Source organism: Podarcis liolepis, assembly GCF_965112155.1.
Source record: "Podarcis liolepis genome assembly, chromosome: 7".
NCBI lineage: Eukaryota > Metazoa > Chordata > Lepidosauria > Squamata > Lacertidae > Podarcis > Podarcis liolepis.
This window is the reverse complement of record NC_139561.1, coordinates 6,051,812-6,078,452: the sequence shown is the minus strand read 5'-3', so window position 1 is coordinate 6,078,452 and position 26,641 is coordinate 6,051,812. Positions and strand designations below refer to the sequence as shown.

The 26,641-nt window shown below is 46.2% G+C and overlaps 1 protein-coding gene across 9 annotated transcripts in view; it reads right to left on the bottom strand.

The window, feature by feature from the left end:
- AAK1 (AP2 associated kinase 1) overlaps positions 1-26,641 on the bottom strand; it is a 107,514-nt gene that overhangs the window by 16,230 nt on the left and 64,643 nt on the right. For 2 of the 9 annotated variants that reach the window (XM_083514137.1, XM_083514138.1), the window contains exons 14-16: positions 26,400-26,623; positions 25,211-25,368; positions 23,716-23,832 (exon numbers count right to left, since the gene is read on the bottom strand). In XM_083514137.1, coding sequence (XP_083370263.1) covers positions 23,716-23,832; positions 25,211-25,368; positions 26,400-26,623 — 499 coding nt within the window. Of the gene's footprint in view, positions 1-1,237; positions 3,600-5,733; positions 5,839-10,239; positions 10,351-11,029; positions 11,132-14,320; positions 14,423-21,125; positions 21,216-23,715; positions 23,833-25,210; positions 25,369-26,399; positions 26,624-26,641 lie in introns of those variants that run through there. The other 7 variants (XM_083514139.1, XM_083514131.1, XM_083514133.1 and 4 more) reach the window with 7 other exon arrangements.

The following is a 26,641-nucleotide window of genomic DNA, read 5'->3' as shown; positions in this document are numbered from 1 at the left end:
AACACTAGCCAAACACAGTCCATGCCAGGCTGAGCTTGGCACTACTTGCAGTGAAACATTTCTACAGGGACAACCTGAAGGTAGACTGCAGTTCATTGGGCTACCTAGAACAGGTGTCGCTAACTAGATCTTGATGCACCACAATGCCTACCAACCCCAGGGAGCAAGGTCAAAGGTGATCCAAGCAATATCAGGGAAGCCAACTGCTTGCTGAGATTCTTTCTGAGAATGCTGAGTTGGCCTGATCCTGCTTGAAGTGGTTCCGAATAAGCAGTTCATTGGCACAGCTTCAAAATAATGCTTTGATTGTGAAGAGATGCTGAGTACAGAATCACAGAATTGTAGAGCTGGAAGGGACCCAAAGGGTCATCGAGCCCACACCCCACAATACAGGAATTGTATGCACTCCTATTTTGCAAATTTAAAATACACCCAGTGGGGTGCCGCCCATTTCATCGTTGATGTTACTGCTGCTGCTGCTGTTATTATTAAAAGTGTGCAAGACAGAAGTCAGCCCACACAATTTACAAAACAAAAGTATACACACACACATCAGAAATATTAAATAACTAGCTCAGACAGCAAGAAATTCAACAACAGAGATGCCACTTCTGGCGCTGAATTTCTCCCCAGTGAATTTCCAGCAGACCACTGGGGAAGTCAATGGAGTGCTCTCCAGATGTTGTTGAACTACAGATTCCATCAACCCTGTTCATTCGCCATGGGAGCTTGAGGCCAACAACATCTGGAGGGCACCGGGTGTTGGCCACCCTAGGTCTATCACAACTAAGGTTGTCAACCTAGACCATGGCATTTCCCTGCTGCTGGTCTGCATCAATTGCAGCTGCTTAAGCAACTCATTGGGAAAAAATAGTTCCCCCAGTAAAGACACAGGGACAGAGATTGGGGCTCATGGCCTGAGTAGAAGCCACACCTTTATCCTCGTCTTTAAGGATATGAGAAATCAAGTCATTTCCCCCGGACATTACATTTCAGCAGTCAAAGACATTTTGGTCCTGGAGGCAGAAAATCCAGGTGATGCCTCGCATGATCATAATCAAAATATTTGTTCCCTGCCTTTTTTTACTGGTATTCCAAAATGGGCTGCAGACTGTCTGATTCTGCCTAACGGCAGCCTTGCAGCACACCCACACACCCTATACTTGATCACCCTTTCGAAAAAAGGAACTTCAACCTCCCGCAATATATTGCAACAGGCTAATAATCATTCCCAGAATTTCAGTCTTGCGCTGTTTATTAAAGAATCTGCTACACGTCATTTCAATGACTTTTGGTCAATTCATAAACCTTAGTACAGGATAAATTATTTCCACCATGTTAGATTTGCCAATCCAGATGCATGATTCATTTTTGGAAAAAACAAAACAAAACAAAAATTTAAAAGGTCCCAACACTCACAGTTGTTTTGCTCACAGCACTGTCCTCAAGCAACCAGGTACTTCCATTATTCTGTGTCCAGAACTCTTCAACAAGTTCAAGTAGACTTAAAATGTTAAACATTCTTTTTTAAAAGTACTTTAATTCACAGAAATGTTCTTTTTTTGGTTTCTTATACACAGCAGGTGGTTACTTTGTTTAAAAAAATCCATTCTTTTTTTCCATATATTTTTCAGTATCTGACTATACAATAACGTTCTATCTAAAGCTTTGCCCACATAATCCAGACCCGGTCGCCTGTGCTTCGGGATTCAGAAGTCAAAACAACCCCACCCCCCTCCCAAAAAAATATAAAGATCTATCAACAATTTTACTAAGATAATTTCCATAGTTCTGTCATGTAAATCATCAGGAAAGTGCAGCAGAAACACGGAAATGGACACATCACACATAAGCAATACTTTTTATCATGAAGTGTGCATGTAGATCTTAGAAAGATTCAGAGAGAACAGACATGACGATTAAATCCTATTTACAGAATTTGTTAAGCTAATTTCTGAGGGGGAGATTTAGATGGGGTGGGGGGGAAGCTGGAAGGGGGAATACTCAGGGACGTCATCAAAGTGTCTTTCCTTCATGTAGGAGAGGCTGATACATCTATAAATTTAGTCATTCATACTTTCACACGTGGGAAAACTGCACTTTTTACCAATACAGCTACATACACATACACAGAGTTAGCATTAAGCTAATAATTATTCCACTATGGAGTCAGGGCAGGTCCTTCCGTTCAGAAGAACATCTTCAGAGTGGCAAGTTAACTTTGGACTTGAAGATCAGAAGCCGATGAAAACAAGTTTACTCTATCCAGTAGTTTGACGAAACTGAGCATATCAAGGTGGAAATAAAAGGTAAAACCCATTCAGGTATACCTAAGCTGGAAAGCACTTACTCTCAACTGGCTGACAAGGTGTGCATGCGAGCTCTACAAAGACTGAAGGATCTAAATAAAGATTACAGTGCTTTGCCTACTGGGAAGGGGGGGGGAAGAATGGCTCCATAGTACCATGTTAACACTATACCTAGTTGCAACATAGGGAGACAGCCAAAAGGAAAAAACCAAAAACAACCTCACCTGCAGGAATGTCTGACCTGTACATTAATTTTACAGAATTCCTCTACAGGCCAAGCCCTCCACCAGAGTACAAGAGTACACATCCGTTGCTACAAATGCCCTCTTCAACGGAGGATTCATCCAACAAGGGGGGAAAACCTTAGCCATGCTTTTTAGACATTATGATGTTTTACGTTTAACTATTTTGCGATGGATAATTTCCATAGCTTGGGTGTTGTTGTTTTTTAAATCTTATTTTATTAAGCACAGCCCATTCCTAAGCACACGGCAGAATGCTGGTTAGGGAGCAAAATGTCCACTTTCCAAGCTGGAAATGTATCTACTCAGCAGATCTCAAGCACAGTTTTAGCTGTGGAGGAGGAGGAGGAAGAGGAGGCATTGCCCAGAGTCCTGCCCCAAAGCCTTCCTAAGAGAGCCCCTGCCCCCTTGCACATCAGAGAGGGGCAATGGTGACTTATTTTCACGGTCCTTCTCCTTCTTGGTTTTAGATTACGAAAAGAAGTTGACATACCATTTGGTTAGCATTCTCTAGACTAAGGCGGGATGGGGGCCCCGGATGTATTAGTTGTATGCAGTTCTAGTAAGGGTCATACACAGGTTACACGTAATTCATGTACAGTTATGGTTCCAGTGGAGCTGGTGGGGAGGTGAAATCATAGCAAAGAGGTTAATAAACAGCGGTGCTCCCTTTAGAGATAGGCTAGTAGAGAGAAGTGCACAAGGTAGCAAGTTGCATCAAGGACGTGCTGAGACGGAGGGCAGGGGAGTCCCAAGAGAGGGGCCATGATTTGGGGGTTCAGGGTGTGGGCTCCTTCCATCTGCAGGGTTATTTTTAAACAAAACAACAACAGGAACACAAAATCACCTGACAACTAAAGATTTAGCTCCGTTGGGAAAACAAAAACAAAACAAAAAAAACCACATTGGATTTAAGGTACGTTACAGAAACCGCCTTGGTTACTGAGTGGCTGCTACAGGTCTATGAGCTGATCCACTAGCAGAAGAGACCTGGCTAGGTTGGGAAGACTGGATTCAGAGCTTCCACTGCTGTTTCTAGAATGCCCACCTGAAAGTGTGAGAGATAGCAATTCAGTATCGAGCAAGAGAATTAAAGGGAATTAAAAGTTAGCTTTTTTATTTCAATAAATAAAATGAAAAAGGCGTTCACAAGCAAACAAAAAGGAAGAGCAAGCTACAAACTAGAGAAAGCAGCAGCAGCAGTCTGGAATCTAGACAAGCGTGGCTCTTGGAGTTACAAGTAGATAGATGCAGAAAGTTTTGCAGACACAGTCTTCAATGTGGTTTTTGAAGAGAGATTCCAACAACCAAAGGTCTCAGCTGCTCCCTTCTAAAAAGTTAAGTCAGCCAGCAGCGGCTCTGCCTGTGCCATTGCACTCCTGATACAGATGTCAACAGGAGAACTAACTTTACCTTTAAGTGTGGCAGCACCTACACTTCAAAACTCTCTGCCTATAGAAGTCAGGCAGGTGTCTGCTAAAAACGTTTTTGTTTAGACAAGCCTGTCCAGAAAGTCGATGCAAGTTTTAATCTGTACTTGGTCTATTTTTGTTTTAACTTTTTCAAAGTTTTAAATTTTTGTTGGTTTTTCTTATTGGTAATTTTATTGAGGTTTGTTTCCTTTTACAGTCAAGCAGTGTATAGATTACGTGAAATAAGTAAACAGAATAAATGGAGGGTCAGGGGCTTAGATCTAGAGCTCCTCCCTCTCTAAGCAACCTCATTTAGTCTCCTCTTCCCTAGGATGATTTTACAACAGTGTTAAGGAAATATGTTAAGGAATCTGTTACCGGGCAGGGCTCCATGACAAAAATTGAGAGGGGGAGTCCTGTGCGCATGGACCATGGGACAAAGGGAGAAGGGCAACTTCCAGAGTTGTGGAGCACCAAATTCTTACTCAACAGGGAGCTTCTATGTCTTCCCATGGAAGCCTCAATGTTACGCATGTCTTATCAAAAGATGCCCTTGCCCGTTTTCAGCTGCTCATGGTCTACATCCTGCGTTTTCTCTGCACAGCTGCTTTGGTAAGGTAAAGGGACCCCTGATCATTAGGTCCAGTTGTGACCAACTCTGGGGTTGCGGCGCTCATCTCACTTTATTGGCTGAGGGAGCCGGTGTACAGCTTCTGGCTCATGTGGTCAGCATGACTGAGCCCCTTCTGGCGAACCAGAGCAGCGCACGGAAACACCATTTACCTTCCCGCTGGAGTGGTACCTATTTATCTACTTTCACTTTGACGTTCTTTTGAACTGCTAAGTTGGCAGGAGCAGGGACCATGCAACAAAGCTCACCCCATCGCAGGGATTCGAACCGCCGACCTTCTGATCGGCAAGTCCTAGGCTCTGTGGTTTAACTCACAGCGCCACCCGCATCCCTTTATGACAAAATGTTCAACTGCAACTCAGCACCCCAATACACTCTCTAGCTTTAAGGTGTGTTGTGTTTTAGAATATAACTCTGTGCTGTTGGGCCTATATGAAACTCCTGGTCAAAAATCAGGATGGCAATGCGTGGGAGAGAGGGGATGTGAATCCAATGGGTCACCTGGCCAAGAGGCCCTACCCCTTGATTCCTTCCACCACAAATCATCAAGCTTGTATTATAGCTATTCCCAGCAGTGAACTCTGGGTCAGGATTCAAAGACCCTCAGGATTAGTTCCATGGGCACAAGGTGGGTGGTTGTCTCCTAATCTTGCTACACTGCAAGCTGCTTTTTAAACCAAGAGGGCGTGGCATTGGAAGGAGCCGTAGAGTAGTGATGGAAATCAACTGTTAATCTCCTTGGGTTGGTATAGGCCCCTGGTGGGAGCCTAACCAAATCCTGAATACTGGAATTTGGTTCTAAATCACAAGGGTCCTTTGGAGATGATTAGAGGTAGTTCCGCCCACCCGCTTACGATCAGGAGATTTGGGACAGTAACACTATTATGCCAGATTCCAAAATAATTTTCTTATTACTCAAGATGCTGGGATGCTCACCTCTCCTCAACGTGTCCTTGTCACAACAAGTGGGAACTGAAAGGAGCCCAGCGCTGCCAAGACTATGGAAGCTGAAGAAGACTGGGCTCAGGCATGGAGACCCTGCAAGCCTTGAGCCTCAGGTTTAGTTTCAGGCCATACATGCTACCACAAAGAAAGACACTGCCTTAAAATCTCAAGTCACCCCCAGTCTGCCTGCTTACCTTGTGAATTTTTGGATATCAACACAGGGATGGGGTCAAACTCGTCTCCTGCCACCTTTTCAGAGCCCTCAGGGACATCGAAGCCAGAGATCAGGTTAGTATCTTCTGCAGCACGATGGGAGGAGGGGTGGAAGTTTTAAAAAGGAGCAAAAAGATAGAGCAGAGAAAGCTGGTTAGAAACCACCAAAACAACATTAGCTGCATGTGTTTTGTTGCAAAGAAGGATTAGCGGACGGAGAGTCTTCCCCAACCCGCCATGTCCTCCAGCTGTTTGGGTCGAAAAACTCCCATCACAGTCCCAAACAGCTGGAGGACACACCAGGCGAGCAAAGGCAAGGTTGGAAAGTGGAGCTTTAAATTGTTATGAGTTAAAAAGGAGAGTGAGGTATAAACATGAAAAATAAACAGAAGCGGCAGCAGTGGCAGCAGCAGAGGCAGTTTTGTGAGAAAGAAAGCAGCCAGGCTGCGTTAGAGAGTTAGCAACGTTCCCAGGGACCTGATCTCACAAGGCACGAGAAAAGGCAGTGAAGAGAGAGACAAGCCCAAGCCCTGGTTCAGATGAGGCAGTGCTGTGCTCCACCAAGAGGGTGGGGGCCTCTGGCAGATTCATTATTATTATGTATAGAATTTATATACCACCCTATACCCAGAGGTCTCAGGGCGGTTCACAGAACGCAGACTCATGGTGGGATCACCGTTTGTGAAGGCAAACATAGTCTACCGCCCCCTTCGAGATGCCACAGTTGTGGAAAACAGGGCTCCTCCTCCAAGCCACGAGCTCAGTGATATTCCCACATGCTCCCAAGACACTCGCAGTGGAGGGCAAGGGGTTATTTCAGGCTGGCCCAGAGCTGTCAGGTGTGGTTTCAGTTCTGGCACAGATTTTGACAAGAGATCCCTTCGAGTCACTTTTGAAAAGTGGCAAACCCCCAGCAAAAGCAGCTGCCACTTAGTGGTCCTGCAACGGCAGAGCTTCCTAGTGGCGTAAGGTGATGCTAGAAGAAACTCAGCATACCAGCTTCAGACAGTTTGCACCCCCCCCCCAAGAGTAAGGCAACTTCTCCAAGGAATCAAATCTGCTTTCAGAGTGCTACTGACTGGAATAAATGCAACGTCTGTAACATCCCCCCCCCAACTTGTAAACAAAGATTGTTAATTTCTACCTCCACCAAGAGGATGCCAGAAAATGACCTGGACTTCTTTTAGAGATGGGGAAGCTCCAGATATTCTACAGCTCTCAGCACCCCCAACTATGGCCCATGCTAGCTGGGTTGAGTGAGTTGGAATCCAACAACATCTGGAGGACCACAGAAAGACCCCTTTCCCTGCCTTATTTTGCTTATTTTGAAATTAAGCAGATCACCTTTCCCACTCATGTCATACACTTTCGCTTCTTCCCACACCCAGATTCCAACATAGAGAACAACAGAATCCTAACTAACCCTAACTAAGCTCATCTGCTGCCAAGCCAGGTCTGAGGGGCCTGTATTAATGTACAAAGCCCTGAACAACTTAGGTCCAGGGTGCCCTAAGGGCCACTTAAACCCTTCTATCCCATCTTGATCACAGAGATTATCTGCAAGAGCATTGTTGGTCATCCTGCAAGCTGTCAAGGCTCATCTGACAGCAATTCAAAACAGAACATTGTCCTGTGGAACACCCTGCCACTAGAGATTCAGCAGGTGCCTTCTGAGTCAATCTTTAAACACCTGCGGAAAACTCTTCTATTCTGCCAGGCTAATGTTGGGAATTAACAAGACATCTTTCCATAATGGCTAGTTGATGGTCTCCAATTTTAATTCTTTTGTTATATATAGAGACTATTGTCCAACGCCCTGCAATGCAGGAACCACAACTAAAGAATCCCTGAAAGATGGCCATCTAATCCTTGTTTAAAAACCTCCAATGAAAGAGAGCCCACCACCTTCTGAGTCAAAATAAAAAATTCCTTCCAGTAGCACCTTAAAGACCAACTAAGTTAGTTCTTGGTATGAGCTTTCGTGTGCATGCGCACTTCTTCAGATACACTGAAACAGAAGTTGCCAGATCCTTCTATATAGTGAGAAGGTGGGGAGGGGTATTACTCAGAAGGGTGGTGGGAATGGGAGATTGGCAGATAGCTGAGATGAGCCAGTTGACGACTCTTAACGACTGCAATAGGTCTTACAGGAAAAGGCAAGGGGTGAGAAGGTGAAAAATGGCTTAGTCATGTATAATGAGATAACCTTCTGAGGTTAGCTGTTATACTACCAAACAGCTCCTATCCTCAGAAACCTCATTCTAATGTTTAGAACAAGCTAGAACTGTAAATCACTCTTCGTTTCTTACTCCAGTGGAAGCAACATGGATCCATTCCCGTTGCACTTGCTCACTGCACATCCAGCTACTGATAAAACATAAAACTGGTGCTCTTGCTCATAACGATTTCCTTTGTTGCTCATGCTTCATTATTCCCAGGAAAAGATGCTGATGTACTAGAACTCCAGGAAGATGTAGCCCATACCAAGAGGAGTATTTTATTGCTGCTTGGTGGGCAAAGCTCACCTGGGCCACATGCAGGCAGTGTGGAGTGAGCCAGGAACTAAGAGCTGTGACGGCAAAGAGCCCCACTACGAGGCAAGAGCAGAGAACAAGCCAGGGGTAAAAAAAGCCAGGCCAGAAACACAAGATGCGCTGGAGCTCCAGTAGATCTGGTCACTCAAGGGAATGGGGCATAGCTCAGCCGCAGGGCAGCCGCTTTGAATACAGAAGGTCCCAGGTTCCATCTCCAGCATATGTGCCAACTCTATGGGCAGCTCAGCTCCCCTCCCCAAAGTATGCAGTGATGGGGCTGACCCACCCCCCCAAAAAAATCTTGAGGGGATGGGCCTTGCCAGGCCTCCCTGCAGCGACGGAGGGCCTCACTGGGCCTCGTGGTCTCCTTCCAACACTTGTGACATCACATGGGGGTGTTGCACGTGTGATGTCACGTGCATGCGACGAGCCCCCCCCCCAATTGTTGCGCGGCACTTGGTGCCTCTGATCCTCAGCATCTCCATATAGGGCTGGGAGCTGCTGCAAGTCAGCACAGGCAATTCTGGACAGGCTAATGGTCTGACTCTGTATAAAGCAGCTTACTATGTTCACTTCCTCCTATGTTCAAGCAAGGCTCAGCTTGGAAAGAAGTCCTTATATCCCTTCCTGCCCAACACAGAGCCAATGGCCAGCCTGGGCTGGGGAGGTGGGGCCAGGCCAGATTTGGAAAGCTCATCCCCAAAGGCCTGAAGCTACATTGCGAAACACACATGGCAGCGGTCAGCTGTTCCTAAAGCACTGCATATGTGCCAAGAGGACAATTAATTTATTTAGTGCTAGCCATGTGCATCCAGGGCACGTATCAACATCATTCTTATTTGTCAAATGTATTAGTTGCTTTTGTGTCATGGCGACCCAGAGCAAACCCGCACACATGAAGACTGGGGAAGGAGGTGACACATTAAAATATCCCACTCTCTCTAAAAGGTCATAAGTAGTTAAAAGCAAAAGGCCCGGTTAAAAAGGAATCTTTTTGCCTGGCGCCTGAAGATATGCAACGATGGTGCCAGGCGAGCCTCCCCAGGGAGAGCATTCCGCAAGCAGGGAGCCACCAATGAAAAGGCCCTGCTCTTTATGGGGAACACAAGCAAAAGATGCTGAGAAGCAACATCTGACACAACCAAGTGGAGCACAGGCACGCAGCCCTCGATATCAGATTACACCCAAAGGATTCAACTGCCAGAGGTTTACAGCTGCTCGCCTCTGTCGGTGGGCCTGCCCCACAAGCAGCTTACATTTAGAGAGTGAGGATGGAGAGACCAGAGGAAGAGAAAGAACTCCACAGGCAAGCGCTGAAGGAACGCCAGCAATTTTGATGCCCATATTTCAGACCAGGCTGGGCAAATTCCCAACTTGGCACCTCAACCTGTCTGAGCTGCAGTTCCCACCATCTCCAGGCAGCACAGCAGAGCTCCTGTCAGCTTGAGAATCATATGGCCAGGCTGTCCTGGGCTGATGGAAGTTGCGGCCCAAAACATCTGGAGGGCACCAGGTTGGGAGTGGTTGAAATAGTGTGTTGCTCACTTCCTATGAGCTCAACTTGCAGCTCAAGCACTTGGCCACTAAGCTGCATCAACTGTGAAAGAGCTATGACAAAAATGTTCGTGGAAGAAGGAAGTTTTGCACTGTGATCTGAAGAGAAAGGAAGAGGAAGGGCGTGCCAACGTAGGGGTTCACCCCCATCCAGCCCCCAGAAACTCATGTTAAGAGATCACACTGGACCCAGGAAAGAAGAAATGAAGGCATTGTCATTTGGCACACAAAAATAATTTGGAATTAACAGGATCCTGCTAATTGAACCACCACCCTGCCTTGGCACACAGGGACCACCACAGCTTTCAACACAGATGCTTCCACCACTTTCATGTTGCACATTTCTCACATTCCCCAACCTCCTCTCCCATTTGTACACAACACTTAAAGGTACTTTACCTTTGTGAGCTTGGGTTGAAACGGCTAAAGGAGCAAACTCATCCAGAAGGTCAGCAGCAGGATTAGAAAGCAGAGAGCAGTCAAGCAGGGAGTCCTCCCCAGTGACAGAATCTGATCGTCCCCCGGTTAGCAAGCAAGAAAACAGTACAGAGAAGAGGAGGTTAGCAGTCACACCTGGCAAGCTGTCTGCTTGCAACTCCATCCTGAGCTTGAATGCATCAGTTTTTAAAATCCTGGGCTGAAGTGAGGACAAAATTAGTCGTTTTGAAAGGACTCGGCATATACAAGCAGCCTCTGAACAAATAAATTGATTTCAGGTGGTGGTGCTGTTCTTAAAAATATCAGCTTAAAGGGCTTTGGGAGATGCCTTGCTGCTTATTTAACAGCTCTGGATTTTAAGGAGTTGAAATTCAATGTGATAGGAGGATTACAGTTACAGCACTCTGGGCTGAACTGTAGATGAGACGGATTCTAATCTGTTAGCTCTGTGAGAGCGTGGTGTTGATAATGCCAAGGATGCAGGTTGCAGAATGTTATGCTGTTTAATACTTTGCCTTATTTAAATGTGTAGCATTTGGAGAGAGGTTGTGCATATATATATATATATATATGCACCCCAGGGAAGGTGTATGGATCTTTTTAAAATTTCAAATTAACACTCTAAAGAAAAGTTCAGCTGGCAGACAATGCCCCAGTGCTGAGAATGTAAGGCACAGAAGCCCACCCATTTCTTCATCATGGTGTCCCCAGCTTGACATCATGGCCCGCCTGAGCTCAAGCCCCCACCAACCTGCTCTGTTTGAAGCCACAGAGTCTGTCTGCGATGATATATGCTGCGACACAGGAGCCTCAAGGCCCGGGATGAGACTCTCAACTGTTAGTTCAGCTTTTCCTTTCCGAAGGCACAAAGAAACAGAGCAGAAGCCAAAGTTAGGTGAGGTTCAGCAGAGGAAGAAAGGAAGAGAAGGCCATAGCCTGAAACACTAAGCCCTGGACATCCTACTGCAGGCAGAGACATTCCAACACCTGGATGGCCCACTACTAAATGTCAGTTTGGTCCGAGGGTGATTTTCAAAGGGATATTCCCATCGGCACAACTGTGCATTCCTGGGCACCCAGGAAAGCACAGAACAAGAAAGACCCAGCACACTGGTAGACCTGTGCAAAGCCCAAACTTCCGAGTGTCAGTGAGGTTCCTTTCCAGACGTACCTCTGACAGCATCAATGCCACAGCCATGGGAGGAGATTCCATGCCCCCTCCAGGATGCAGAATCATGTGGGCAGGGACAACTGCAGGAGTTCTTTCAACCTGACCCTTTGGCCAGGCGAAGATGGTGCAAGCTGCAGGTCCCTGGAGATGCCCTGCCCACTGAGCTGTGGTATTTGGATGTATTCTGCACCGCAGAGCTGCTCTCGTTGCTAGGGATGAGCAGATGGAGCCTGTCAGGCTCACGTTCCTTATTGCCCCCATGTGCTTTCTAACACATGTAGACAAGTCTCAAAAAGGGAAGCATGCAGCCCAGACTCCTGTGATTCAGTTTCATTATAAGGCTTGGCTTTAACATGCCATGAAACTTCGGTAGCTGGTTCGATTTCTTCTTCCGGCAAATAGGCAGCTGGAAATAATTTGCTACTTAAAATGCTTAGGAAAGGTCTCTTTAGCTTTCCAAAAGTGTCCAGGATTATGGCATGTATTGAACTGAGAAAAAGATGTGCTTGCAACACTGGTGGCTTAAGTGCAGCTTTCAAGATACATTTTGGGAAAAGGAACATCAGGTATATATTTATGGCTATTCCATACATGCAACAGCTTTAAAAACCCCAATTTAATTCTCAGCTTTGTGAAGGGAAGATATGGCACAAGGGAGACCAGAGGATGGACTAGGCCAGCCAGCCAGTCTTGTCTGGGCCCATTCAGGATGCTGTGGGAGCCTAGGCTTGCAAGGGCCAGAGGGTGTTTTGTATCCCGGGCTTTTAAGTCTTTGAGCAAGGGAAAGAATGCGGCAGAGAGAAACTAAAATCTGAGGAGAAAAGCACTGAGGCTCCTCAAGAGCAAGAGAGACCCAGGCACGCCAAACCATTTCTAAGGATGCAAGAAGAAACACAGCAGAAATAGGTGGACGCATCATTACAGAGCAGGAAAGTGGGGAGGGGGGTGTGAAGTGGATCAGGGATGGGTTAAGTTAGTAGATTGTAGAGAGGAGGGATAAATAGACGGCTCTCTGGATGGAAAGAAGTAGAAAGGGGAGTCTCCCAAGGATCAGTATTGGGACCTGAGCTTTTTAGCTTGCTCATAACCATCTAGAGTTAGGGGTGAGCTGTGAGGTAGCCAAGTCTGCTGACAGTGCTGAATTGCTCAGGCTCTTTAAAATAAAAAGAGATTGCGAAGAGCTGCGAAAGGAACCTTTCCAAACTGAAGAAATGGGCAGCAAAATGGCAAATGCAATTCAATGTAAACAAGTGCAAAGTGATGCACGTCAGGGAAAAAAGAATATTAATTTCACCTATAAGCTCATAGGGACTGAACTGTAGGTGAATGACTGGGAACGAGACCTTGGGGGTCATAGCAGATATGAATGAAGATGTCGACCCCGTGTAGGGCAGCTGTGAAAAAGGCAAACTCTGTGCTAGGGATCACTAGGGAAGGAACGGAAGATAAAACTGCCAGTATCACAATACAGTACAATTAAATAAATCTATGGCGTAACTGCATTTGGAATACCCGGTACAGTTCTGGTTGCCTCACCTTGGAAAGGATATTGTAGAGTTGGAAAAGGTTCAGAAAAGAGCAACCAAAATGATCAAGGGGATAGATGTTTGGGACTTTTTCGCTTAGGGAAAAGGTGAGTAGGAGACAACAGGCTAGAAGCATATAAAATTATGCATGGTATAGAGAAACAGATTACAATTTGCATTGGCATTCTAGATACTTGCCTAAACTAATATGTTTTTAGCAAGTGCTGATAAGAATACAGTGAAGGCACCTGCCTGATATCCACAGGCAGGGAGATCCAGTGCTGCCACACAAAAAATTCAAATTATTACGAACACTGGACAGGTATTACGTGGCACCTGTAACAATGCCAGTTTTGCCGATCAAAGAGGTCAAGTGGGCATATATGGAGTAAAGTAATCTCATACTTCTGTTTATCTGAGCTCAGCCCATAATTTGGGTCCCCCCCCCCTAAGGTGGGGAACCTTTGGCTCTCCAGACGCTGCTGAACTACAACTCCCATCATTCTTAGCCATCAACCATGTTTGCTAGCGCCAACTGGAGCTGCAAGTTCAGTAACATCTGAAGAGCCAAAGATTCCCCACGTCTGCCCAGTGAATGAGCCTTTCCTGCCCTCCTGTATACAGTGGTGCCCCGCAAGATGAATGCCTCGCAAGACGGAAAACTCGCTAGATGAAAGTTTTCCGTTTTGGAGGTGCTTCGCAAAACGAATCTCCTATGGGCTTGCTTCGCAAGACGATAATGTCTTGCGAGTTCCTGCTGGTTTTTCCCCTCCCCCCTTTTTTCTAAGCCGCTAAGCCGCTTATCAGCTGATCCGATCAGCAGATAAGCCGCTAAAAGCCGCTAATAGCGCTAATCCGCTAATCCGTCAATGGGCTTGCTTCGCAAGATGAAAAAACCGCTAGACGAAGAGAATCACAGAACGGATTCTTTTCATCTTGCGAGGCACCACTGTAATTTGAAGTCCATTCACACCAGGACTCTACCACCCCATTTTTGCTGCACATGTAGATCTGGCCTGAGTTTCCCACTGGGGAAGGATAAAAATGAGAGGAAGAAGTGATAGATTACAGAAAGCGGAGAATTAGTGGAACAAGGGAAGGGGATGGTTTGGCGGTGATGCCCAGGGTGAAGGAACTTCACATGTCTGATTCGCAGACTCAGCCATAGGCTAGTGAATTCCAAACACTGAACAACACCCTATGACCCTCTGTCTCCCAAAGTCACTTTTTGTGGGCTCTGGCTGGCTTGACCTCTGGGCACATGCTTGCCACGGTTCAAAACATGCAATGCCGGTGGGTCAACATGCAGGACAGAACACGCCAGAGAGGCTTTTCAGGATTTTACCATTCACAGCATCAGGGGTGCTACCGAAGGGATCAGCGAGAGGCAGGATATCAGGGAGGAGGAGTGCAGGCTCAGGAGATTTGAGGCCCTCAATCAGTTTTTCTAGCAGGGGAGGGGGAGAGAGCAGGAAATGAGGAAGGAGAGAAGCAGAAAGAAATAAAGCAAAAACCACACAAAAATTGGTTAAAGCAGAACAGCAGTTGTTCAACAAGGTCAACAACGCACCTAACATTTAGAGGATTTCTATCAGGGTTATTTTCACCAATATATGCATTTAATTGCAGATATGGATCCTTTGGTTAAACATGCAACAACCTGAAAAGTCAGGGCCCTGGATTTTTCCAGCTGGTCCTTTAATAACTGAATCACGTAAACAGAAACAAGACCACAGACACTTTTTGTACTTGTTGTAGCCTCCCCAAGGTGCCCCATTTAATTGGCTCATCACAGTGAATGTTCTAGCATCCTTGCACTAAAACATCTTGTTAGCCAGTAGAGAATTAGCCCAGAATTGTTGCTGACTCCTTTTCAAACGCACACACACACACACACAACCCAAAGCGCCAAGCTAAACTATACAAACTAATCAATCTGCATTGCCTGTTCCTTTTAGTTTGAGTGTGGTGGGTTTTTGGGGAGACACACTGGATTTTTAAAATGTAGGATTTCAATTAACCTCTTAAGAGTGCTCAGTTTTCTAGGCTCAGTCATACTTGATGATGTCTGGAATATGCTTGGAAGTGGGCATTTAACATAAATGACAGAAGGAGAAAATCAGTAAAGGAATAGGAGGAGGTGTTAGGACTGCAAAAATCTCAATTGGCCACATTTCATCTGAAGTTTCATCTGTTTTGGGAAGCTTTTAATGTTTGATGTATTATAGTATTTTAATATTCTTTTGGAAGCCGCCCAGAGTGGCTGGGGAAGCCCAGCCAGATGGGCGGGGTATAAATAATAAATTATTATTATTATTATTATTATTATTATTATTATTATTATTATTATGATGATGAAGCTGCCCCACCACCAGACACAGGCACACAGCTTTTCTCTCAGCTTATCAACATGGAGAGAAGAAACAGTCCCAGTAAAAAGTACATAATTGGCATAACTTTCTCCCGCCCTCCCTGACTCCATGTCTTCAGGAATGGGTACCAGCAGGCCACAGCTCAAATGCACTTCTGTGTGTAAGGAGAGCTGCAGAATCCCAAAGGCATTCATGAAACACAGAGCCCTGCAAACTGCATGCTCCTGTTTCTGTGCAAGTGCTGTGGTTAGTTCACAAAAACTTTGCAAAACAACCATGCATGGTATTAGCTACATCATAGAAAGATGAGTCACACACCCTACAAATCGTTGCCCCCCCCCCTTTTATTGCACGTGGCCAAAGAAAAGAGTCAATCCTAGTTGATACCTAAGGCCAGGGGTGAATTGTCCAGTGGGATTCCAGTCAGACCTCACCTGGAGTACTGTGTCCAGTTCTGGGCACCACAATTCAAGAAGGACACTGACAAACTGGAACGTGTCCAGAGGAGGGCAACCAAAATGGTCAAAGGCCTGGAAACGATGCCTTATGAGGAAAGGCTAAGGGAGCTGGGCATGTTTAGCCTGGAGAAGAGGAGGTTAAGGGGTGATATGATAGCCATGTTCAAATATATAAAAGGATGTCACATAGAGGAGGGAGAAAGGTTGTTTTCTGCTGCTCCAGAGAAGCGGACACGGAGCAATGGATTCAAACTACAAGAAAGAAGATTAGGAAGAACTTCCTGACAGTAAGAGCTGTTTGACAGTGGAATTTGCTGCCAAGGAGTGTGGTGGAGTCTCCTGCTTTGGAGGTCTTTAAGCAGAGGCTTGACAACCATATGTCAGGAGTGCTCTGATGGTGTTTCCTGCTTGGCAGGGGGTTGGACTCGATGGCCCTTGGGGTCTCTTCCAACTCTATGATTCTATGATTCTATGATTCTGGGCTGTGTACTTTCTGTGGTCTCACTCCCTGGAACGTATAGGGGAAAGTCCTATAGATGTCCCTTCTCCCTCCAAATCTGGCAGGGATGTTTTCAGCAACCTGCATGTTCTGCTACAGCAGTTTTATGGCAGATGTTTGGTTGTGACCTGGGACCTCGTGCCACAGGGGAGCCTTGCCCAACCTGATGCCCTCCAGGTGTACGAATTACATCTCCCATCAATCCCAGCCAGCATGGCAACCACAGGGGACAGGTTTGGTGCAGCATTTCAGAGCTTCTTGTTTAATTTCAGTGCTTTGCACCATCCCCATAATGTGCACAGAAGCTCCCAAAGTTGATTCGGTGCAGTAAAGCCAGAACCTCCCTTAATTTACACTCAAGCAGAAGCAGGTGCAATTATTGTCTCCAAGATCTCTTGAATATCTGCCATTGTCACACAGTGATATGTGGCTTGACTTCTCTATTTGGGACTCTCACATCCCAGAAGCCAACATGATTTCTTTCTCTCTCTTTTGGCCTATTGTCCCCCAAAGACAAAATGAATTATGCATTATGCAAATTATATTCCTGGAGGACTGCAATTAGTAGATTTGCATGAAGAGGGCTTTGAATCTCTCAACAGCTGTGTGCAAATTTTTCTCTGGCTGATTTGCTGTGTGCATGCACGTTTAAGTAACCAGGATCTGTGTGAAAGGGGGGGGGGGAGGGAATCTTAAAATGGACATGGGAATAAAAAAACATACTGATTCCTCTTTTCCAGCCACTGGTGTAATCCAGCACTAGACCTGCAGCAACAAATTCAAAAAGTGCAGAATTCTAGCCGGAAAGGAAGAATTGGGAGCACATTTTAGAATGTGCTAATTCTCCCTTTGAAGTTAAAGCTCCTGACCTCATGTGCACTGACAGGCAGGATGTCCCACTCACTTGCCAAAGTGGACTGTGGGGTGGGAGACTTTTGGATCCAGCCTGCTGACCAGATTCAGTTCCCCACACCCTGGTGAATACGACAGCAGCCTTAGCATACAACTTATCTGGGAGTGTGAGCTTAATGGGCTGTGCTTCTGAACAAATGCATACAGTGATATCCTATCAGAGCCAGTGTGATGCTGTGGCCAGAGTAGGACCTGGGCCATGAAGCTCATTTATGGGCGGGGCGGGGCTTGGCTGTCAGTCTAACCTATCTCAAAGGGTTGTTTATGGAGATTAAATGAGATTAAAGAGGAAGGACCATGTACTCCACCTTGGGCTCCACGGAGAACACGGTGAGATATAAATGCAATAAATAAATAATAATAAAATAAGTGATGTAAAAAACGGCTAAACCAGGTGAGGGTAACCAATGGGCCTCAAACCCTTAGTGAGTTAGGGACTTCACCTACATGTGAAGACAGGCTCTGGCGGATGAGTGGGTCCAATGGTCAAAGACGTGATTTCTGCATGTGCTGTAGAGGGAAGTGAGGGGCAGATGGGGCTCATCAGCCTGGGAATTATGAGAATGAAAACTCTGATCCGAAACCTCTGCTGCCTTCTGAGATTCAGGAGAAGAAAAGACTAAGGAGAAAGCCAGGGTGGAGTCCCTAAGGCAGATGGATGGTGCCTTGTCTGCCTCCTTCCAGCAACTCCTATAGCCAAACTGGTGCCAAACCTATTACTCGGCTTTCCTTTGGACCACACTAGTAAGACCAAGAGGGGAGTCTTGTCATCTGGGCAATCCAGGACCTCCATAAACACTGCCCAGGCTTGAGCCCCAGGGAGGTCATCAGTGCTGCTCGCGGTGTTGTTTGACTTCACCCCTGGAGGTGCACTCCATTGTCTCTCAAGACAGATGAATACCAACAGCTACAAGATATAAAAAACAACAACACGGGGCTCCTGCTGAGAACAGGGGCTTCCTCTTCCACACGGAGAGGAGAAGGAAAGGCAACAGAAGAAAGTTGTTGCAAGCTCCACCCCTCCTTATTCCCATCGGCTTTCGGGGGCTGCTGCTCCCTTTGTCAGCTTTGCAAAGCAGGTGGAAGGTGGAAGTGAGTATTACTTTACCCTTGCGCAAGGTTGCAGTGGGCACGGTTGAGTCAGGTGGAGCTGTTTCAGCAAGTGACCTTGGGGATAAAAATATTTGCTTTTGCCACCTGGACTTCTCTTTTAAAACCACCCCATGCTGTCTTCATGTCCTGGCTGAACATCCAAAAATCAACAAACAGTGCACAAGTTACAGCAGGCATCCTTAATTAGGGTGGAAAAAAGAAACGCTCCCAAAATGCAATTCAACCATTATTAATTATCACTTTGAATAATCAAGATGCACAAAACGAAAAGCCACCCCATAGGCTTTTTGAGCATGTTACTCACTCTTCAACCATGGAAGGAAAGAAAAGGACAGCTATTTCAATAAAGCACACAGCAGCAGAGTCCTTTTCCTTGGACATCAGCTGGGGAAGAAAAACTATCTAGTAAGAATCCCGTCAAACAGCACATTCAGAATACCAGGCTTAAGAGCAGCTTTTGCCAGCCTAGTGCCCTCCAGATGTTTTGGGACTACGACGCCCATCAGCCCTAGCCAGCACAGCTGTATAGCACTGCAGCTGATGGGAGAATGACCATGCTGGCTGGGGCTAATGGACTTGCAGTCCAAAACATCTGGAGGGCACCAATTTGGCAAAGGCTGGCTAAAGACCATGGGACCTTTCCAAGCAGCTGCTCTAGGCGGCTGCCTTGTTTTTAACCTTTGAGGTGTCAAAAAACCAAAGGGCACGTGTTGTTCTCCAGAACAAGTCAATCCCATCTTAGGAGCTCGTTACAAAGGGCGGCTAAAACTGTAGAAGGAGAAAGGAAAGCACATATTTCATGCCTTTTGTCTGTGAAATCCAAACACAGCTCAAGGAAAAAACTGAATCTGCTATCCAGAAAACACGCAATGCTTCTTTTGCGCTGCATAAATTATTTTGGGTTTTGCTAGTCTTGGAGGAAGAGCAGAGAAGAACCGTATTTTTCGCTCTATAAGACGCACTTTCCCCCTCCTAAAAAGTAAGGGGAAATGTGTGTGTGTCTTATGGAGCGAATGCAGCTATCTATGAAGCCAGGTGAGGGGAAAATACGGTAGTTATGCTGTGGGTCTTTGGAAATCTACCCATGTGGCTACTAAGATTTCAGCAAGCAGGTCCCCCCACTATCCTTTCAAGCATATCTATACAGCTATAAGGACTATTAAAAAAAATTGCTTTGCAGGGCTGGGTGTAGGTGGGGAGATGAAAAGAGATTTTCTAGAAACAAAATTTTGCATGTAACAGCTATTGGCCTGATCATCATTCTCACCACTGGTACCTCGTTTTATTTATGAAATAACAGGCATCAGAGAGAAGGGCTTGCAGTTCTGCTATGCTTTCATTTGACCGCAGCATACGTTGTTAAAACAGCAGCCAGAGAATCCCCTCGAAGGCTGTGAATTTAACCACTGATAGTGAAACTATGCTGGACAGGACATGCCAGCCAGTCACCGCCCTTACCTTTGCCTTGTGGCTGGGAGGGCTCATCCTCATGAGGGAAAAAAAGGGGGGGAGGAACTAGTGCCTAGTGCACAGAATTAAAAGCATTACCACACTCTGTAATGACTAATCAAGCAAGACAGCCTGCCATGAGCTTATTTTAAGGAGACTTGGCTCCCTTCCATTCCAAGGCAAGAGAAGATGAATGCTTTGAGCCTGAAGTTCTCATTTCTCAGTATTTGAACAGACGCTTTGCCGTCACCTCTGTCCTTCTTGCAGCAGTTACATTTCCATTAGCAGTTGCAGACCATGAGTAGCAAATAAAGCACTATTTAAAAAATAAAAGCCAGGTAACACCAAAGCACATTAATTCACTGGGAACATATCCCATGAAAACCCACTGATATGAAAGGAGAAGCAGAACAGGGACCTTTCATCGAATTAATAGATTTTAAAATGTTCAGCTGGTACATATGGATTTATCCATCATTCCCTTATTGCAACACTCCCCACCCCAGTAACTTCTGATGAGTCCCTGAGAGCCTGCCAGGCCAATATTTATAGGTTACCTAAGAGACAACATCCACTAATACATTTTCTACCATGATCTTAAAAGATCAAGGTCAAATGAACCCAATCTACCTTGGACCCAATCCACCCAATGTAATGGTTGGGAGTTACTCGTGCGTAAACCTTCCCTTTTGGAAGCTTGGTTGCATAGTTTAAACCGTTTTGACTGCACAGCCCATCTCAGCGTGGCTGCCTCAGTCGCTAGCAGAATCTATCTGTGGGCGTTTCTTAAACCTTTGCCAGCATAAAAGCTGTTTGACACCCAATCGTCTCCGCCTCTCATTGCGCGGAAGTCTTCTGCGCAGGGAGGGCGTGGGTAGTGGAGGACCAGTGCTCTCCTCACTGACTTCCAAGGAAGAATCCCAGAGCCCTTCCACCTCCTCTGCCATTTGCTCTCCTGGATCCTTGGTGTTACGCTGATTTCCTTCCCCCTCTATCAAGCTACGTCTCCCCCTTGTGCTGGTACCTTCCCCTGCAGAATCGGAGAGCCTCTCCTCCTCCTGTTGCTCTGATGTCAGTTCCCTGACACCCAAGAACCAAGTTAGGACCAGAAAGGTGCTCAGAGGAGCCCCTTTGGTAGCTGCTGGCATCCAGGTACCTCCAGGAAGAACGCTGAAGCAAACAGGTGACTCTCAAGTCGTACTGTGAATGGTTCGATATAACACACCATCTGAATTCACTTACTGACATTTGTATACAAGGCCACCCAAACAGTCACTTTGGGTGCCAACACCTCTGGGTGGGATCCCTTCTGCTAAATCCCATCTTGTTTATGCAAGTCACAGTTACCTGGCGTATCTGATAGTGGAAGAGGAATGAAAGGATCGGGAACAGCCAGAAGTGGAGGGCTAGAGTCCAAGATATCTTTTGTTTTTTCAGCTGGGTGAGCAGCAAGGGGGAAGTTAGGAAAGGAAGGAATGGGGAGAGGGAGGGAGGGAGAGAGAGAGAGAGAGAGAGAGAGAGAGATGTCAAGCAGAGCACAGGGAGATGCCAAACAGACCAAAGATGTATTGAAAAGTCATTTAATTGCCACATGCATCTGGGGGTACGGCAGTATTACCCTCCCACCCCCATGGGACCCCTCCAGCAAGCTGCAGATATTATTCTGCCACTCAACCAAAAGGTTTATCAGTGAATAATTGGTGAGTTGATCCAAGATCACAGTAGACCACCCACAGAACCAAAGTAACAACTTTTCTTCCAAGGGTATCAGGTCATTCCACCCTCTCCAAACTCAACAGTTCGCATGGCGAGGATTAATTCATTATTCATATGTTCTGTTAGCCTTGGGGAGGGCTACTGTGTTTCTTTGAGAGTGTCGCAACTGAGTGAAGTCTCTAAGTCAAGATGCATGGCTATACTATATTATTACTCTTATCAACAGCTTTATACCACTATTCATTAAATTTCATAATGGTCTATAAAACCATCCAATAAAAATGGCAAAATCAAATTGATAAAACCCTCAAAAAGCAGAGCAGACGCAAGCAGTGCCAGAAATCAAAGGCCCTCTGAAAAACATTGAACTTCTCCAGGAAGGCTGAGGCTGAAATGAACCTCCCTTGGGAAAAAGTTCCAGAGCAATGGGGCTGCTGCACAGAAGACCCTGCTCCGTAAAAAATAGTACAAAACATTAAAACAAATAAACCGATATAAAACAATCCCATATTACCTGCTCATTGCAATGGTTTATCTGGAACTTGCAGCATGATTTCTACAGATGATCTTAAATGCAAGGAGACATCCCCTGAGATAATCAGAACTCAAGCAGTTTATGGCTCTAAGTGTCAAAACCAGCACTTTGAATTGTCCCATGATCAAATGGCAGCCAGCGCAGCTGCTTCAGGAGACAAGAGATGAGAAGACCGGCCCACAACTGTCCACAGGCGGACCTCTGAGTTCTGCACTACCTGAAAGCTGGAAGCACGACTCATATTTCAATGTTGTGGGCCCAACTCTACGGAGGGCCTACCCACAAGAAGTTAAGACTGGCACCACCCGTAACTGAGTTTTTTAGGTGTCTGGTCAAAACTGTTTTATTCAAGTAGACCTTTGCACACTGAATGTTGCTCAGATATTTCCCTTTTTTCTTTTCTCTAGATTTTAAATTCCTGAAGTTTTAGACTTTGGAGCTTTAATTCGAGTTTTAAAATTTGTGCATTGTGTATTTTATTTTATTTTTGCTGTGAGACCTACATAGTAAAAAGCAGGATATGTTATTAATAAATAAAGGAAGTTCCCAAACTATCTTCAAAGTCAGCCACACATACAGCACATTGCAGTTGGACAGCCTTCCCCAAACTGGTGGCTCCTGGAACTCCCATCAGCCCTAATTGCCATGTTCTGGGATGATGGGAGTCCAAAAATGTCTAGAGGACAGCGGATTGGGAAAGGCTTAAGCAGCATAATCTTGAAGTCACTCCAGAATTTATGACAACTACCAGGTTTGTGTTTTATGGAGTATCCACCAAAGCTCTAAAAAACATCATTCTGGGCCACCGTTGCTGCCTCATCGTATTTAGCATTTAACATGAAAATATAGCAAGTAAAGCACACATTCAGGCTACTTGCCGACTATTCTTAAAGCCCTGTGCTCTTCTCCAAGGTGGTCTCAGCACACAGCAGGGGCTTCCAGCAGCTCCAGAAACCAGCCAGACTCAATAAAAACCTGATCATACTTCATGAGATTAGAGGCAGGACTGGATTTAGGCTGGTCAGCTTCTCTAAGCCTGCGGAAGGCACCCAGGTTGTAGAAGGAAGCTAATGAACTGTCCACTCCAGATGGAATCAAGTACAGCCCTTCCCGGGTCCCCACTTTTTCCACTTGTTGATTCATCTCTGAAGCAGGTGCTGTCCATACTCAGCTAAGTGAACGAAGAGCCTCACAGCTTGAGGCTGGGTCCTGGCCTAACAACTACCCAGGACCATGAGTCCTCTCCAGGCACAGGATAGATTGGAGTGTGCAGTGCCAACCCCTGTGAATGGCAGGCAGTAATAAGCCCCCCAATTGACCAGGCTTGGTACAAATGCCAAGAACCTAGTCCTTCTGCTTAGCCAACAGGGCAGCAGCTTCTGGCTGAAACACTTCACACTACAGGTCCTGCCCCCTCAGGGAACCTGGGCTGGAGATCTGGATATGGGGGTCACCTGGCCCAAACATAGCTGACCGCCTTGCAGCTGAGGCCCTGTGCTCCCCTATCCTCAGCCTGGCCAGCCTCATAATGCCCACCTGTAGCCTGCCTTCCATCTCCCCAGATGGCAACTGAAAGAGACACAAGCAGAGTCCAGAATCAGCCTGACAAGCACTGCCTGCTTCCATTGGAAAGACCTTCTGCATTGAATTGGTCGGAGCTGCAAATAACATCCCATCTGGGCATACCTGACACAGGTGCAAGAGGAGATGAGCCAAACGCATCTGCCTGTGTTGTGGAAGGAGCCGGTTGAAAGCCTGGGATCAGATTCTCTGCTGAGCTACCCAGCTTCTCCGGAAGTTTACCTGAAATTCCAAGGACCTGGTTATTTTTTTATATATTTTATATGATTTAAAATACAATAAGAAACAACAACAAAATTCTGCCATTTCTTGATGTTAGAACTGGTTTATAATGCATATTAAAGTCTCCAGTCCAATAGGTCTCTCCAGATGTTTCCATGTGTCTGGGGCGGTTCTCTCGATTGTCATGTCTCATATAGGAGATGAATGGATGCCACCTGTGGTGAAAGGAGTCATCTTGTTTCTGGCCACCCTGACCTGGCAGGGCAATTTGTTGGACTGAGCAACAGACCATACCTGAACACACCATGAGTCTCTTGACAGGCCTACTGCACAGCACCAACATTTAGCTCTTTCTAAACAAGCAGCCACCAGCAAAAATGTCAACATCTCCGGATGAGATAAAAGTTGGTTTGATTCATCTATTATTACTAACAAGCCAACAAAGGAGCTGGATTTATCTTTATATTACAAATTAATCAAGGACCTGGTTATTAAGTGCTCTTATGCATCATGAGTTGCTAAGCATATCTTGGAAATATTCCAACCCCCCTGGATATTACTATTATTCATATTTATTGCAAGCCAGAGCTAGACCTGGTTTCTCAGTTTTAAGGATCAGCAACTAAGCCAAACAGAAACTCCACATGTTGCTCCTTCCCTCTTACTAGGTTTGTTCCTGGTGCTTTTTTGGGGAGGAAACCGGTGCCAGTTTACAATCATAAAAACATGCTAAGGAATAGTCCACACTGAACAGAGTGAGAATACTTCCAAGCAAACAAGCATAGGTTTGCACTGTGAGAGAAACAACATAGGGTATGTCTTTTGGTTGCAACTAGGATACTAAGAAATACAACAATTGCATTTAAAAATCTTATGCCGCTGATGGTTCTGACAAAGCATTGAGGATAGTGAACTCTGGCTGGTAGCACAGTATAAACGCAACTGCCAGTGGACTCGCACAACACCGGCCCACATCTGCTGATCACACTGTAGATGATTTCAGGGGAAGTCTATTTCAGGAGAAGTCAGCCAGCAATGGTCATATACTGCCACCACAGCTGTTTCCCTCTGTAGCCTCAGAAGCCTGGAAGGTGAAACTGGAACCCAATAGTAAAATCAGCAAGTAGAATTATGTTGTGCCAAATTAAAATTGAAATATGAAATCTATCAAGTGCAGGGGATGGGACCTCTGCCTGACCGATTATGAGAACTCCAATGGTCTTGATTTAGGCCACTGGACCAAAAGAGCCTTAAAAAAAGCCAGCTTTGTTCTCAAGGAACAGCCTAGAAAGTTTTGGGAGGCCCTTCATCTTCAACAGCCTAGGCTGCCACAGCTTCCACTCTGAGGGCACTTTAGCCACTACTGGATTGCACTAACCATCACTCAGTTTTGCAAAATCCTTGTTCAGCAGTTCCTCTGCTGTGAGCTTGGAGAAGTTGTCGTCATCAAAAGGGTTCCAGGTAGAGACATCTGGTGGATTGTAGACATTTTGCTGCGATGTCCTGGGGGATCCAGAAGGCGTTGTCGAGGCAGACCTGGAGGAAGCCACCCCGAAAAGGGAACAAAAACGGGACATTCAGTTGCTATCTTTATTTCCCAACGCCATTGTAATGTCTACAGGTGCTGCTGAATGTGTGCTGGATATGCAACTGGGTAGACTTTGACGTTCTGTTCAGATCTGTGAGCCTGAAAATTGTCCACACAGATCCGTACAGGCAACTCCCCCCCCCCATTTATGCGCACACAGGCAAAGCAAAAAGGGACAGAACAAGGTGTTTGAAAGCTTTTCCAGTTGTTTCAAATATACAGTGGTACCTCTGGATGTGAACGGGATCCGTTCCGGAGCCCCGTTCACATCCTGAAGCGAACGCAACTAGCGTCTGCGCGGGTCGTGATTTGCCGCTTCCGCGCATGACGTCATTTTGAGCGTCTGCGCATGCGCGAGCGGCAAAACCCAGAAGTAACACGCTCCGTTACTTCCGGGTCGCCACAGAGCGCAACCCGAAAATGCTCAACTCTAAGCTACTTCAACACACACCTTTTAGCGTCTCTTCCCCAAACAGAGGCCCAGACAAAAGCCTCTTCGATCATAATAACATACGCTTTAAAAGAGGATTTGACAAATTCATGATGGAGGAGCATAGCAATGATGGCTACGCTCTGCCTCCACAATCAGAGGCAGCCATGCTTCTGAACGCCAGTTTCTGGAAACCCCAGAAAGGGAGGGTGCTCTTCTGCTCGAATCTCCCTTGCAGGTTTCCCACAAGCCTCTGGGCTGGTCACTGTGAGAACAGGACTAGATGGGTGATTGGCCTGATCCAGCAGGCTCTTCTGGGGTTCTTATGTTAAGCTTAGTTGCTAGCCCAGGGTTATAAATGCTCCTCTTGCAACTCAAGCACACGCCTCTGTTCGTTCCAAGAGCAACAGCAGAAAGACTATTAGGACATGACGCGAGAAAAGCAGAGAGGCAGGCTGCCCCAAATCAGAACAAAATGTAAAGAGAATCAAAATGCACAAAGGGTCATTTAGCAGGAAGAAGAGACCCCCCCCCAAAAAAAATACACACTTGGACTTGTTGAGGCTGGCCTCAGCAGCCGCTGCCTGCAAAAGCTGTGTTGATTTGCTGGCTGGGACCCCAAAGACAGTGCTGTGCGTCACGTCACTCAGGATCCTCCGGTGTCCCGCTCGCTGAGTCTTGGGGGAGGACGGGGGAGTGAGGGAGCCCACCTTCTGCCCCTGGACAGCTGACGGCGGGGTGGTGGGGATCCTTTGATGTCGTGGAGGCGCTTGCTGGGGTGGGGGGAGAGA